Raw genomic sequence first — 14,372 nt, forward strand, 5'->3', positions numbered from 1 at the left:
GTTGTCTAAGCAGTAATATTACTGTTTTCAAAACACAGCCCGCATTAATAACTAATTAGGATGTTGGGAACGCAGCTTAGCTTAGGACTTTGCAGCCGAGCATTCAGTTGCTTCTACCAAACTCAAAATATGGTGATACCAGGTTGAGAGAGTGACTGCTCTGAAGATTAATGCATGTTGTAACAAGTGTTCTGTAATTCATAAAAGAAAAATTTTTTTGGCAAAATAGACTCACTGTCATATCTTCCAACTTCTTTACTCAACATTGGGGACAAAACCTAAAATAATGAGGGATAAAATGCTCCAAATTAGGGCAATCTTTATGTATTACTCTAGCTCACATAGACTGTTAATAGAATGACATATTTTGTATTAACATGCATTTTCTGAAAAATAAGACAGAAGTAACACTAATGCCTGCCGTTATTGACTGACTATAATCCTGAGTGATTTACCAGAAAATCAAAAATTCTGCAAGGCTATTGCAAAAAAATGAGGCAGAACCAGGGATGTTCTGTGAAATAAAAGCCATTTTAGAGCTATTCTTACTGTAACTGTGTCAGAGTGGTTTCATTACACCTTACTGAGAACATAGTGGATGAGGTTCTACACAACTGAGTTCAAATCCTCAGTGATGAACTCCCTGATCATTATTCTCCATTAGGAATCATTGCCAGAATAGATTCTAATTGTATGTATGCACCAAAAGTGATTATATGAGTGTCATCCTCTTCCTTTCCCCATGTTTTATGACTGTGGAGTTTATATATATATATATATATATATATATATAAATAAAAATGTAAATGTTCCTTTGTTCAAAATCTTAAATCTCTGAAAGTTCTTCACCAATTGCTTTGAAATTTTCACACAATGTTGCATTCGTATACGCGCATTTTTATATACCTACTATTATATAGATGTCACACGTTGCATTCGAATACGCACGTGTTTTTATATACCTACTATGGATTCTATATATTTGTATACAAATATGCAATTTTATATGTTTTTGTTATAACTTACTTCTTTTTCAGTGCAATCGATCTGCTTTAGTTCATCCAAATAATGCCTCGCAGAAGATCAAACTTAGGTCGTCGTACTCGCGGAGCGGAAGCAGTGCGATGAGTAATTGCAAATCAAACTGAGGAAGAACGGGCATCAGCAAATGAGTGAAACAGACAAAGAATGACTCAAATACATGCCGAGGAAGCAGCAGAGCGATGTGCAGCCAGACTTGAGGATGCATGGTTGCGAGCACGGCGATCGCGTTCTGCAGCTTCAGATCTGCTTCGTTCTCCTCGATCTACACCAGCGGACGAAATAAATGCTTGCCTGAAATACTCTACTTTGTGGCGACATGTAAAGGCATTAAAATTAACTACAAATATGCATGTCCAGCTGCTAAACAATCGATCAGCTGAGATATTCTCACATCAATTGTTGGAAATTGGGAACGGAAAGGTGCCGGTTGATCTGACCTCAGGACGAATTTCATTGCCTCATAACTTCTACAATTTAGTGACGTCAAAAGAAGAATTGGTTGAAAAAGTATTTCCCAATATTCAAACCAATTATAAGAATCATGATTGGCTGACTGAATGAGCTATTCTTGTGGACAAGAACAAAGACGTCTACGAACTTAACAATATTATTCAGTCTAACATTCAAAGCGAGGCAGTCACATACAAGTCTGTCGACACTGTTGTGGAAGCAGATGAAGAGGTTAATTACCCAACAGAATTTTTGAATTCACTCGATCTGCCAGGGATGCCATCGCACGTACTGCAATTGAAAATCGGCGTGCCAGTTATGTTGCAAAATATCAACCAGCCAAAGCTTTGCAACTGCATGCGGCTTGCAGTAAAAAAAATAATGAGCGACGTCATAGAAGCAAGAATCTTGACAGGACCTTTCAAAGATGAAGATGTCCTCATTCCTCGCATTCCTATGATTCCAACGGATATGCCATTTCAATTTAAGAGATTGCAATTCCCAATTCGTTTGGCGTTTGCAATCACCATCAACAAAGCTCAGGGCCAATCTTTAGAATTGGGCGGTTTAGATCTACACACGGATTGTTTCTCACATAGACAATTATATGTTGCATGTTCTAGAGTCGGCAAACCAGACAATCTCTATATCTGCACAGACAATGGAACAACAAAAAATATTGTTTACCCACAAGCATTGTGAAATTAAACATATTAGAAATGTGCGCTTTCTCTTTTCTTTCTTTTCCATTTAACCAGACTGAGCCACAGCAACGCATGGCCGGGTACAGCTAGTATATAAATATATATATATATATATATATATATATATATATATATATATATATATATAAGTTCAGGGGATGTGGGAGACTTAGGTTCATAGGTTCATAGGTAGGTACTAGGCTATCGGCCCTGGGGCCTATACAAGCCCAGCCAAAAAGGTACCCTGGCTTTTGCCACCCAAGAAAATTATTTTCCTGTGCCACTGTTGAGCAGAGCCACAGAGGTGATCCCCGGGGTTAATTTCCTATTTCCCATCCAATCATCAAGATTTTTCTTGAAGAGTGCTAATGAGGAGCTTTGTTTGATATAGATAGGTAGTTTATTCCAGAGTATGGGAAGTCTCTGGGACAGGAATCCATCTCTCCGGCATGTTATGTTTATTGTGGTGACAGGGTTTAGGTCCGTAGGACGTGTAGCTCGGAGGGATTGGGATTTCTTTAAGTGGAGCATGTCCAACAGCTCTGGGTTTGACATAGCTTTGTATGTTAGGCAGAGATCACTTCTGAGTAGGCGATATGCGACGGAGTAAAGCTGGAGTTTTTTGAGACGGTCTGCGTTAGGGCATCTGTTTGAGGCTGGTAATCCTCTTTGTGAGGTATTTTTGCGGCCTTTCCAGTTGTTGTAGATGTCTTGTGAGGTACATACCAAAAGGGGCGTTGTACTCTATAATGGGTCTAATGAGTCTACTCATCAGTAGAGGGGAACAATGACCTCTTTTTTTCTGGAAGAGAAACCTTTTGTGATGAGGTGTGCCACATAGAAGGATTTCCTGACTACTGTGGCGATGTGATTATCAAAGGAGAGACTACTGTCCACCTGTGTCCCAAGGTCTCTTATCACTCTTTCAGTGTTAAGTATACTACCGCCTATGTTGTAGTTCATGGGTACAGAGTTTTTACCAAAGGGGTTGACAATGCACTTTTTGGCATTGAGCTTGAGGCCATGGCTTTCACACCAGGCATCTGTGTCAGTGAGGCCCTTTTGTAGGATGTCCACATCGTTAGGAGTTTCGATTATGGCTCCTAGTTTGCAGTCATCTGTGAACTTCATTAGCCAAGGACCTTCTGTGTTAGCCTGTACTTCAGAGAAGTAGATATCAAACAGGAGAGGACCCATAACTGAACCCTGTGGTACTCCACTTGTCACTGGTCTGAAGTCAGATTTGGAGTCTGCTACTTTCACAGTGTGGATTCTGTCAGTGAGCCAGTTGGCAACCCATCTTGTGACATAGGGATTTATACCTACTTTAGTGAGTTTATCTATAGTTCCAGAGTGGGGGATGGTGTCAAGAGCCTTGGCAAGACCTAGATAGGCTGTGTGAACCACCTTACCCTTGTCTACAGCTTTGGTGACTGCTTCAAAGAAGTCTATCAGGTTTAGGAGACATGATCTGCCTTTTACAAACCCGAACTGGGTGGGATCCAGAGTTTGGAGATTACCAGTGTCTTTGTTTATAAGTTCCATGATGATACGTTCCATGGCCTTGCAGACCAGGCTCGTCAGGTTAATGGGCGGTAGTTCCTGGGGTCTGTGGTGGCTCCCCCCTTGTGGAGTGGGATAACCATTGCTGTGCGCCATTCAGCAGGCACAAAGCATGAGGTGAAGCTATGATTGAACATGGTACTTAGGTGTGGTGCCAGTTCATTCTGTAGTTCGTGTAGAATGCAGCCTGGGATATTGTCTGGTCCCATGGATGCTGTGTTCTTGGCTTTGGAGAGTGTGTTTTTTACCTGTGCAGCTGTGATTACAGGAACTTTGCATTCTTCTGGTATAGAGATGAGCTCTTTAGGGGGTAAGAGGGGGGTAAAGTTAGCACTGAACCTATCTTCCAGGATGTTGGCAATATCAGTTGGGTCTGTATATTTAGTGCCATTGTGCTGTAACTCAGAGCAGATCTGAGTGTTGCCATTGAGATTCTTGACATAGCTATAGAATGCTTTGTGGTTGTCTTTAGAATCAGTGGCGATTTTGTTTTCGTAACTAGCTTTGGAGGATTTTATCAGGGATCGCAGCTTCTTACTGAGGCTGACCAGGGAGCTCCTCCACTTGTGGGATTTTACTCTTTTTGTAAGAGTTTCTTCCTTCTGTTGTACAGTTTGTTTATGGCAGGGGACCACCAGATTGGCTTCCTATTTTTGGATGATAGCATCTTGGTTCTGTTTGGGATAGCATGATCCATGCACTTATGTAAGTGCTTATAAAGTGCAATTGTGTAGGATTCAGTAGTCATAACTGTATTGTCCATCTGCATGGGTGTCATGAAGTTCACCACTTCTGTCTTAAGAAGCATGAAGTTGGCTTTGGAGAAATTTTTTACCATGGTTTCCTTAATGGGGGGTGGAGGCAGGATGTGGATATCTAGGGTAATTAGCTTACAGTTGGATCAGACCAATGAGGCATTGACTTCAGGTGTGGAACACCGGTCACTCATATTGGTAATAATTAGATCTAGGATACTGTTGCCCCTGGTTAGGGTGTGGATAAGTTGATCCAGGGCACTGGAGTTTATGAATTCCAGAAAGCACTGAGCGAAGGAGTTGGTGCATGAGTAGTTTTTCCAGTTAATGGTGGGGTAGTTGAAATCAACCATTATTAGGGTGTTTGGTTGAACCCTAATATTTTCCAGTACATCAAGAAAAGAGGAGTGGGAATTCTGGGGCATGGTGGGTGATCTGTAGCAAGCTACAATTTGGATTGCAATGTTGTCCAGAGTTAGTTGCACTTGGATAACCTCGGCTGCATTATGCTGAGCATAATGAGCATAGGCTGGAGGTGTGGATATCGTTAATGAATATGGACACACCTCCACCTTTGGTGTTCAGGTCCAGGTTACATGGCCGAAAAGTGCGGTATGAGTTATAGCCTGGTAGTGCTGGGGTGCTCTCTGGAGCCTTGAACCAGGTCTCAGTCACTGCACAGATATCGATGTTCACCATTTTAAGGAGTGCCTCGAGTGAGTGCATTTTGAGATTTAGACTTCTAGCATTGAGTAGCATCACCCTCAGTTTTTGTTTGCCTGTTCCTGTTATGGTGGTGAATTTGTCATTTGAACCTTGCCTAAAAAAGGCACTATAGGGGCGGCAAGAACCTTAGCCAGTATCCGGAATCCCAGGGGTGACAGATGCAGGCCATCTCTGGCAAAGCATCGTGGTCTGTCGACTATGTCATCCCAGACAGACATATACTGGATCCCTTTAGTATGGCACCAGAAGCTTAGCCAATTGTTGAAGTTTATCATTTTGTCCTTGTACTGCGGCATCATTCTGGGTGATGGTAGAATGCTACTCAGGGCTAGGGTCATACCTGCCTGGGCTACAAGATCGGAGAGCTCTTCCATGTCTCTTTTCATGTAGTCCAGGGAGGTACATCTCAGGTCGTTCACACCAACATGGACAATGACAAAGTATGCAGAGTAAGTACTGTGCACACATAATTATGTCTTGTATGCAATTTGTGCACACAAAGTATACAGAGTAAGTACAGTGCACACATAATTATGTCTTGTATGCAGTTTGTGCACACAAATTATACAGATAAGTATGGTGCAAACATAATTATGTCTCATATGTAGTTTGTGCACACAAAGTATACAGAGTAAGTACAGTGCACACATAATTATGTCTTATATGCAGTTTGTGCACACAAAGTATACAGAGTAAGTACAATGCACACCACATAATTATGTCTTGGATGCAGTTTGTGCACACAAAGTATACAGAGTAAGTACAGTGCACACACAATTATGCCTTTTATGCAGTTTGTGCACACAAAGTATACAGAGTAAGTACAGTACACACATACTTATGTCTTTTACGCAGTTTGTGCACACAAAGTTTACAAAGTAAGTACAGTGCACACATAATTATGTCTCATATACAGTTTGTGGATGCAAAGTATACAGAGTAAGTACAGTGCACACATTATCTCTCGTATGCAATTTGTGCATACAACGTATACAGAGTAAGTACAGTGCACACATAATTATGTCTTATATGCAGTTTGTGCACACAAAGTATAGAGTAAGTACATTGTACACATAATTATGTCTAACATGTAGTTTGTGCACACAAAGTATACAGAGTAAGTACAGTGCACACAAAGTATAGAGTCCAGATTTCTTCTGCTAAGAGATTGAGAGGTATGCATACAAGCTATCACTCATGCTTGCAATGGTGTGCACCTTAATGCATTATCTTCATTACAAATTTCCAGTACTTTAATCAGCCTGCAGTTACATTCTTAACTTGTAATTTGATTAATTTGTTATTAACTAGGGCTGGATGGAAGTAACTGCATCATTTAGAATGCTGATGTAGCCCGGAACTGAATTTTCTTTGGCTTAAGTGCAATTACAAGGCAGGCCTGGTGAAATATTCTGGTGCCAATAACACAAATCCAAACACACTGAAAATGAGGGTCTGAATGATTTTAAAATCAAGTCCTTTAATAAAAACAATATTAAGTGTTTTCATCTCAACAAACCAGGGACTTCATCAGAACACAAAAACATATTTCCAAAACATTGTTTAAATACCATATCTCATCAACACTAATTACATCCATCAATGTGTGCCATATTGAAATAATTAAGCAAATTAAAAAGCAAATTAAATACATGTAAAACAGTTGCAAGTCACCCTTATGAAATTACCTAACGTAAAATAAGACTCTGCCAAATACCATTGTGGGTCAATCAAAAAATGGATAAAAAATAACTAATTGTTATTGAATTTAAGAAAATAAAAAGCCTTTAAGCCCATTGTAATACTCTGGTGCAGCAAAAGGTTGCTAGCACAGAGATAAGTCAGCATGCACACTCATGCACAGTAGTAAGCACAAAGACACACACAAACAGCGTGCGCGCACACACACACACACACACACACACACACACACACACACACACACACACACACACACACGCACTCAAGCATGCACACACACAGTGTTGCATGAAGTATATCTGAAATAAGGCATTTTTTTCAGCTTTCCTCTCTTCATCGTTTTATTGAAAGGTTTTCATATATTTTTTAGGAGAAAGACCAGTCTGCCAGCCTGTGTCCAGAGGTCTCACAACTGTTTCGTTATGGAAAAAATACATTAAAAGATTTGAGTAATTTAATTAATAAGTATTCCTTCTGGTAACGAATTGAAATATTGGGATCTGCTAGAGCAAGTCACAAAACACAGAGACTGAACGGCCAAAAAATATACTTCCATATATTAAGTCCAAGATGGCATTTCTTGGGGATATTCCCTTTTTTCAGAGGTATAGCAATCTTGGAATTGGTATATAAAAGTTCGGGGTTTGCCTTGCCCGCACATCGGGAATTGCAGTGGGGCTTGTCCCTCTGCAAAAAGAAGTTTAAAAGAGAAAGGTGGTCTTTGATATTCACTTTTTTCTGTAATTTTTGGCTCTTTTTCTGGTTGTTGGCAATTGGCATTTCGAATGCTGATATTTCATTAGAGAGCCATTTCTTTCATTTGCAGTAAAATGTATGAGACCCTCAAGTTGGGTTTCATATTCAGAAAGCAATAAAGGAAAAAATCCTTACCTTTTCACCATCTTACAGCAATTGCACCCCATCTGGACGGCTCAGTTTTCAAATTCTGTAACACAGATAATACAAATTTCTAATTAAGTTAAGGCTGTACAAGTTGAACATTCAGTTAAACAGGTGTAGGTGGTAACTAGAATGTGCCTAATCTGTTTATGGTATTGTAATAATTTAAATGCTGTAATACCTAATCTGTTTATGGTACTGTAATAATTTAAGTGCTGTAATACCTAACCTGCTTATGGTACAGTAATAATTTAAATGCTGTAATACCTAACCTGCTTATGGTACTATAATAATTTAAGCGCTGTAATACCTAATCTGTTTATGGTACAGTAATAATTTAAATGATGTAATACCTAATCTGCTTATGATATTGTAATACTATAAATGCTGTAATACCTAATCTGTTTATAGTATTGTAATAATTTAAATGCTGTAATACCTAATCTGCTTATGATATTGTAATACTATAAATGCTGTAGTACCTAATCTGTTTATGGTATTGTAATAATTTAAATGCTGTAATACCTATTCTGTTTATGGTACTGTAATAATTTAAACACTGTAATACCTAATCTTCTTATGGTACTGTAATAATTTAAATGCTGTAATACCTAATCTGCTTATGGTACTGTAATAATTAAAACACTGTAATACCTAATCTGTTTGTGGTATTGTAATAATTTAAATGCTGTAATACCTATTCTGTTTATGGTACTGTAATAATTTAAATGCTTAAATACCTAATCTATTTATGGTACTTTAATAATTTAAACGCTGTAATACCTAATCTGCTTATGGTACTGTAATAATTTAAATGCTGTAATCTGTTTATGGTACTGTAATAATTTAAATGCTGTAATACCTAATCTGTTTATGGTATTGTAATAATTTAAATGCTGTAATACCTAATCTGTTTATGGTATTGTAATAATTTAAATGCTGTAATACCACTGCTGACATTGAACATGCCCTGACACAAGGGCATCTACAGCAAAGGCAAGCAGTGACAGATGTCAGTCATTACTTTGCTACACTCATCACAAAGACAGGGAAATTTAGCCCACTCCATTTACTCACTGCATGCATGAAAGGCATTCAGATAGTATTCTTGACAGTGCTGGTGTTTATGGTCCATTCATCTGACAGGGGCAGCACAACGCATGAGAAGGGGCAGTGGAAGAGGTGGTGAAGCCAGAAACTAAGACAGCACCAAGAAAGTTGATGAGGGACACCAATCAATTTCTTTTAAAGTTGCCTGCTCAGCTACATTTGCATCCTCTTCTATACACACACACACACACACACACACACAAATATGTATGTATATATATATATATATATATATATATATATATATATATATATATATATATATATATGTGAGAAACCACAACCCCAGAGCAAGAACCAAAGTGCATACAACGATATGCTTAAATAAAACAAGTCTTCACTGTGCATGCATATGCTCACAACTAGCGTCCGTATATATAGTTAAGGTACAACAGCTTAGTGTGTCCGTTTGCAAGTGGCATCCAAGTCTAAAGTCAAAGTAGAACTACCCAGTTCATAAAACACCATCAAGCATGGCATCCGTAAATACGGAAATCGTATAACCACCAATAATATGGAAGTAAAAATAAGCATGAACAGTCACTACCATATAGCAAAAGCTCCAGTCTCCAACACAAGTCCACGAATGCTTCCAAAGTTGTCTCTAGGTAAATCCACAAAGAATCAATAACACCATTCGGTTCTATTCAAACTGCCATTTAATAGTAAGCGCTTTCACGGCTATGAGAAGCCGCTTCTTCAGACAAACAGGTTGGCGCCATTAGGGCGCTGAATTTATACATAGTCTTACAAATTTAAAGGTCTCCTCCCACAAGCATCTAGGCAATTATTTAAAGTGCCAGTGCTATGTTCGTCAACCTCACTGCTACAACAATGCTTTAAAAATGCTTACAAAATAAACTTTATAAGAATAAAAATAAAAACAAATGTTTTAGCATACGCTGATGAGCATGCAGAGCCATAGAAGTATATGAACTAAAGAATACAATGATCATACATCCTAATGTCAAGATGTATAAAAATGCATTTTACTACATCATCGCTTTAACGCCAATGCAATGTTCATCAACGTCGCTACTGCTGAAATGCTTTTTATAATAAAAACACATTAACATTCAATGCAATAATTAAAAACTCCTATTAGACCTTAATTACAGTATAGAGGGACATACATTATGGCGATAACATGATCGTGAATAACAATATCCCTAATATAACTAGGAATATTGAATAAACCAAAATCAACATACCTATGACTAATGTATAAAGCTAATATAAACTACGATGAATAAAAAATCCTCATAGACCTAGATGTCATTATAGGAAATCTTAAATGTCGGATGAACAACAATGTAGCCAAGAGCTATCTGAGCTAAAATTACTGTCTATTAAGTACAGATGAACGTACAAAATTAGCATGGACTACAGTAATTCAAAACAGCTCATACCTAAAAATCTTAATTAAATTTGTACACTGCAAACTTTTACGTTAACATAATGTAACGAAAACAATATGTATAAAAACATCTGACAATAGAATACTAATATGAGGAGATCAAATATAAATATACATAAATTACAGTCACAAATATATAATATAATATATATATAATAAAGATATAGAAAAATATAAAAATATGTATAAAAAAGGCACCAATGTCTAGCTAGTAAATACTAATATCTACATAATAAATAGTAAATATATAAAGAAGTTTTATGTATGTAATGTATTATATATAAAAAATAACAAAAAATCAATTACATCTACATGCATAGCCAATGGCATGTGTACAAAAATGTGTCCCCCATAAATATGTAGGGCTTAACTATAAAAAGTATTACAACTAATGCTAAAACGGCAGAAACAGGTTCTGACAACAAAGACACATGAACACTACAAAATGACGGTAACCAAGTGTAAGATACATTTATACACTCAAAGAATGCATATAATAAATATAGTATCCATTATTCTAATAACTAATCATCCCAGTACAGATCATCTGAACTCCAAGTGATCATACCACTAAAGATGATCTTAAAAAAGGGGGGTAATTGGTATAGATGGACCTAAGTACTACCTCAAAGGTCTTCCTTTCAAGTGAGGTTTTATAGACAACACCTCATTCAGGCCCTTCTCCCTATGCACAGCAAGTCTACATATCCACCTTAATTCAGCTTGCTCAGTGAGATTGATTATATCTCCTAGCCTCAAACTGGGTTCCACTACTTGGAAGACTTGGAATAGAAATGTGTGCATAGGGCCTTCTCTCAGTGTGTGCTTTGCTAAGGCACTGTACTCTTGCCTCCTGATCAAACAATAGTTATGATCACGTATCCTCTCTCGGAGGGTTCTATTTGTCTTGCCCACATAGAAAGAAAAGCATGCAACACAGTGGGCTACATAGACAATATTTCTAGTGTTGCAATCACTGCTACAATTAATAGTCCAAAGATGGCCAGTGACCGGATGTCTATAGTAATGGGATTCATCTATGAATCCACATTGTTGGCATTTCCCGCATTTATTGGTTTTCTCAAAGCCTGTTCTCTCATGAACGTTAGTGCTCCTGATGCCACACAGAAGTCTCTTAAGGTTTAACATGTTACTGTAAACAAAGTTGGGGGTAGGTCCTATTATCCTCATGATGTTACTTTCTGCAGTGAGGATATTCCAATTTCTCGAAATTATAGATTGAAGTTGATGCGTACCTTGCCCATACGGTACAACAAAACCCAATGATCTGTTTCCATGACACTGATTAGGTTTGTCTATATTACTTTGTCCACCAGAGAGATATGGCTTAGCTCTATTCTCCCTGAGATCAGCCATCTCTCTATACGCCTTCTGGATCTCTGTGTGTGTATATGAGCGCGTCTTAAGCCCTTCACTAAGTTCATTCAACCCAGTGTGGTAGTCATCATCTTTCGTTGATAGCCTCGAGACCCTCATGGCCTGGCCCTTAATAATGTTCTGGAAAATGTGGGGAGGATGCATGCTGTTCCTATGAAGGAACGATGGTTTGTAGCAGGTTTTCTGATGTATCCTGGTATTAATCAATCCATCTCTTTTGAACAAGGTTACATCCAAGAAATCAATACTTGTAACGTCATAGTTCATAGTGAACTTCAAGAAGGAACTACTGGAGTTCAACTCCTGATGAAAGGCCCATAGCTGCTCAATGTTCCCTTTCCATAAAAAGATGAGGTCATCCACAAATCTTCTGTAAAATAAGATGTTTGGATTTTGTATAACACAGGCTTCCTCAAAGGTCGCCATGACCAAGTTGGCATAGCTGTTAGCACAGCTAGTGCCCATGGCGACCCCTTTCACCTGCTTGTAGCATGTTCGTTGATACAAAAAGATATTGTTTTCCAGGACTGTTTCCATGAGTAATAGTAGAAATTCAATCCTGCCCTCATCAAATTCAGAGTGATTCTTAAGATATAGATGTAGCATTCGAAGACCCTCATCATTAGGGATACATGTAAACAGTGAAGTTACATCCATAGTCACAAAGACTATGGAATTAATCCTCTCCTTGTCCAACGTACAAACTAACTTGTGTAGCTCTCTGAGAAGATGCTCTGTATCCTGGAGAATGTATGCTGATTTCTGTTTGGGTTCCTTCAATTCATTATCCAAGAACATTGAAAGTGGCTCGGTGAGCCATCCAGCTCCTGCCACTATGGGTCTAAAAGGAGGTCGAAGAAGATTCTTGTGAATTTTCGGTAAACCCGAGATGGTAGGTATAACTGGGTGATCCACGACTAAGAAGAGATATAGGTCCTCGTTCAAATATCCCATATCCTTACAATCTAATAAGCTCCTGATGATTCTTGCTTGCATGGTACCTACTATGTCTGTAGGAACTTGCTCATATGCTGCATCACTCAGCATATTCAACATTTCTGTTTCATAATAGGATGAGTCCAGGACCACCACTGAGCCTCCTTTGTCAGCTGGACGTACTACTATATTATAGTTATTCTTGAGGCTGCTTAGTGCTTCAGCCTGTATCCTGGTTAGATTGTCTGTCAAAATGGAATCATGCGACTGCTGCATTCCATAAATGTCCTTTTCCACAGCTTTCACAAATATATCCAAATTGGGATTAAACGGTGGCATAAACACACTCCTCCTTTTAAATCCTGTGGGTTCATTCTTATTACAATCATGATATAATAACTTCAGTCCAACATTCCTTGCAAAGGATCTTAGAGCTAAGATAGATTGACTGGGATCTATATGAGACGTGGGTATAAATGACATACCTTTCTCCAAAACTTCTATTTCCGCGTCTGATAGCACATAACTGGAAATGTTATAGATCAGACAGTTTGACCCCAAAAATTCTGAAGGGTCTGCTGTGAGCTCAATGGAGGGGGTATTTCCTTCTTTTTGGCCCCCCGAAGATTGTCGCTCTCTAACGATCTTTTTCGATTTAGTCGAATAGGAAAAGGAGCCTCCGTAGGGTTATTCAATTCCACCCTATCGAGCTGTATTTTCCTCCTGACTGTCCCTGCTAGGGTGGTATTTGTTGGTACTTCATTATTGATTATATTAGTAGCAGTATCCACCGTACTGCCACATGGAGTGGTATAAACTGAAGTGACCACATTTTCGGTGGGTGATTGTATATCGTCCGACACAACCGCTGGATGATCCCCTTCAATAGAGGGAGCCATTGCTTGATTAAGATTAGATAGAGGTATAGCTTTAGTAGAAGCAACATGTAAATTTTGTTCGACGCCATCACTACTACGACCAGAGTTACTGGCATTGCCAATATTAGATATGTTGACACTGGGTAAATTAATGCCATGCCTATTCATCGACCTATTAATACCAGGAGTACCTCTGGTGTATGTGGACCTGTTCTGTATATTACCAGGTCTTCTATTCGTTTCCTGGTCATTCCTATCTTCAGGTAGCGTGCGTGGCCAAACAAAGACGTGCTGCTCTGCAAAATCCTTAATATCCCTACTCAACTTCTTCCTCTTGTTGTTGAGTAGGTTGGCTTCATATCTACCCACTCGATCAAATAACTCATGCATGTACAATTCAGTCGCATTGTCTCCTATGATGTTATTCAAACGATGGTGCAGGTTATCCATACTTTTCTTGCATTCTTCCTCAATAGGGAGAAAGAAGTCAATAAGAAGTCTGATGTATGCCCGACTGGCATCCAAACTAATTTGTTGCCACTTCTGTAATAATCCCGGATATAGATTTCCATAGGTCGGCATGTTCAGGATCCTCAGACCCCTAGGTATGACACCTTTGGCTAGACATGCCTCCATGTGGTACCTTTGAGTTTGTAAACGTTTAAATCTATATATGTCATTATCAATGTCTCTCTTGATGTTTCTAATAAGTGTTTCATCTCTCAGTTCATTCTCATTATTAGTAATAGATGGATGACCATCAAAATCGACTAATGGGTTGTCAATGTCT

At 38.6% G+C, this 14,372-nt stretch overlaps 1 protein-coding gene across 4 annotated transcripts in view; it reads right to left on the reverse strand.

Moving 5' to 3' along the window:
• The window catches only part of LOC122794035, a 1,121,292-nt gene that overhangs the window by 287,572 nt on the left and 819,348 nt on the right, over positions 1-14,372 (reverse strand). For all 4 annotated transcript variants that reach the window (XM_044062148.1, XM_044062146.1, XM_044062149.1 and 1 more), the window contains one exon: positions 7,835-7,889. In XM_044062148.1, the coding sequence (XP_043918083.1) occupies positions 7,835-7,866 (32 nt within the window). In that variant the 5' untranslated portion in view covers positions 7,867-7,889. The remainder of the gene's footprint in view (positions 1-7,834; positions 7,890-14,372) is intronic.

The sequence above is a fragment of the Protopterus annectens genome, chromosome 2.part1 (assembly GCF_019279795.1).
Source record: "Protopterus annectens isolate FY-2018-M chromosome 2.part1, PAN1.0, whole genome shotgun sequence".
Taxonomy (NCBI): domain Eukaryota; kingdom Metazoa; phylum Chordata; order Ceratodontiformes; family Protopteridae; genus Protopterus; species Protopterus annectens.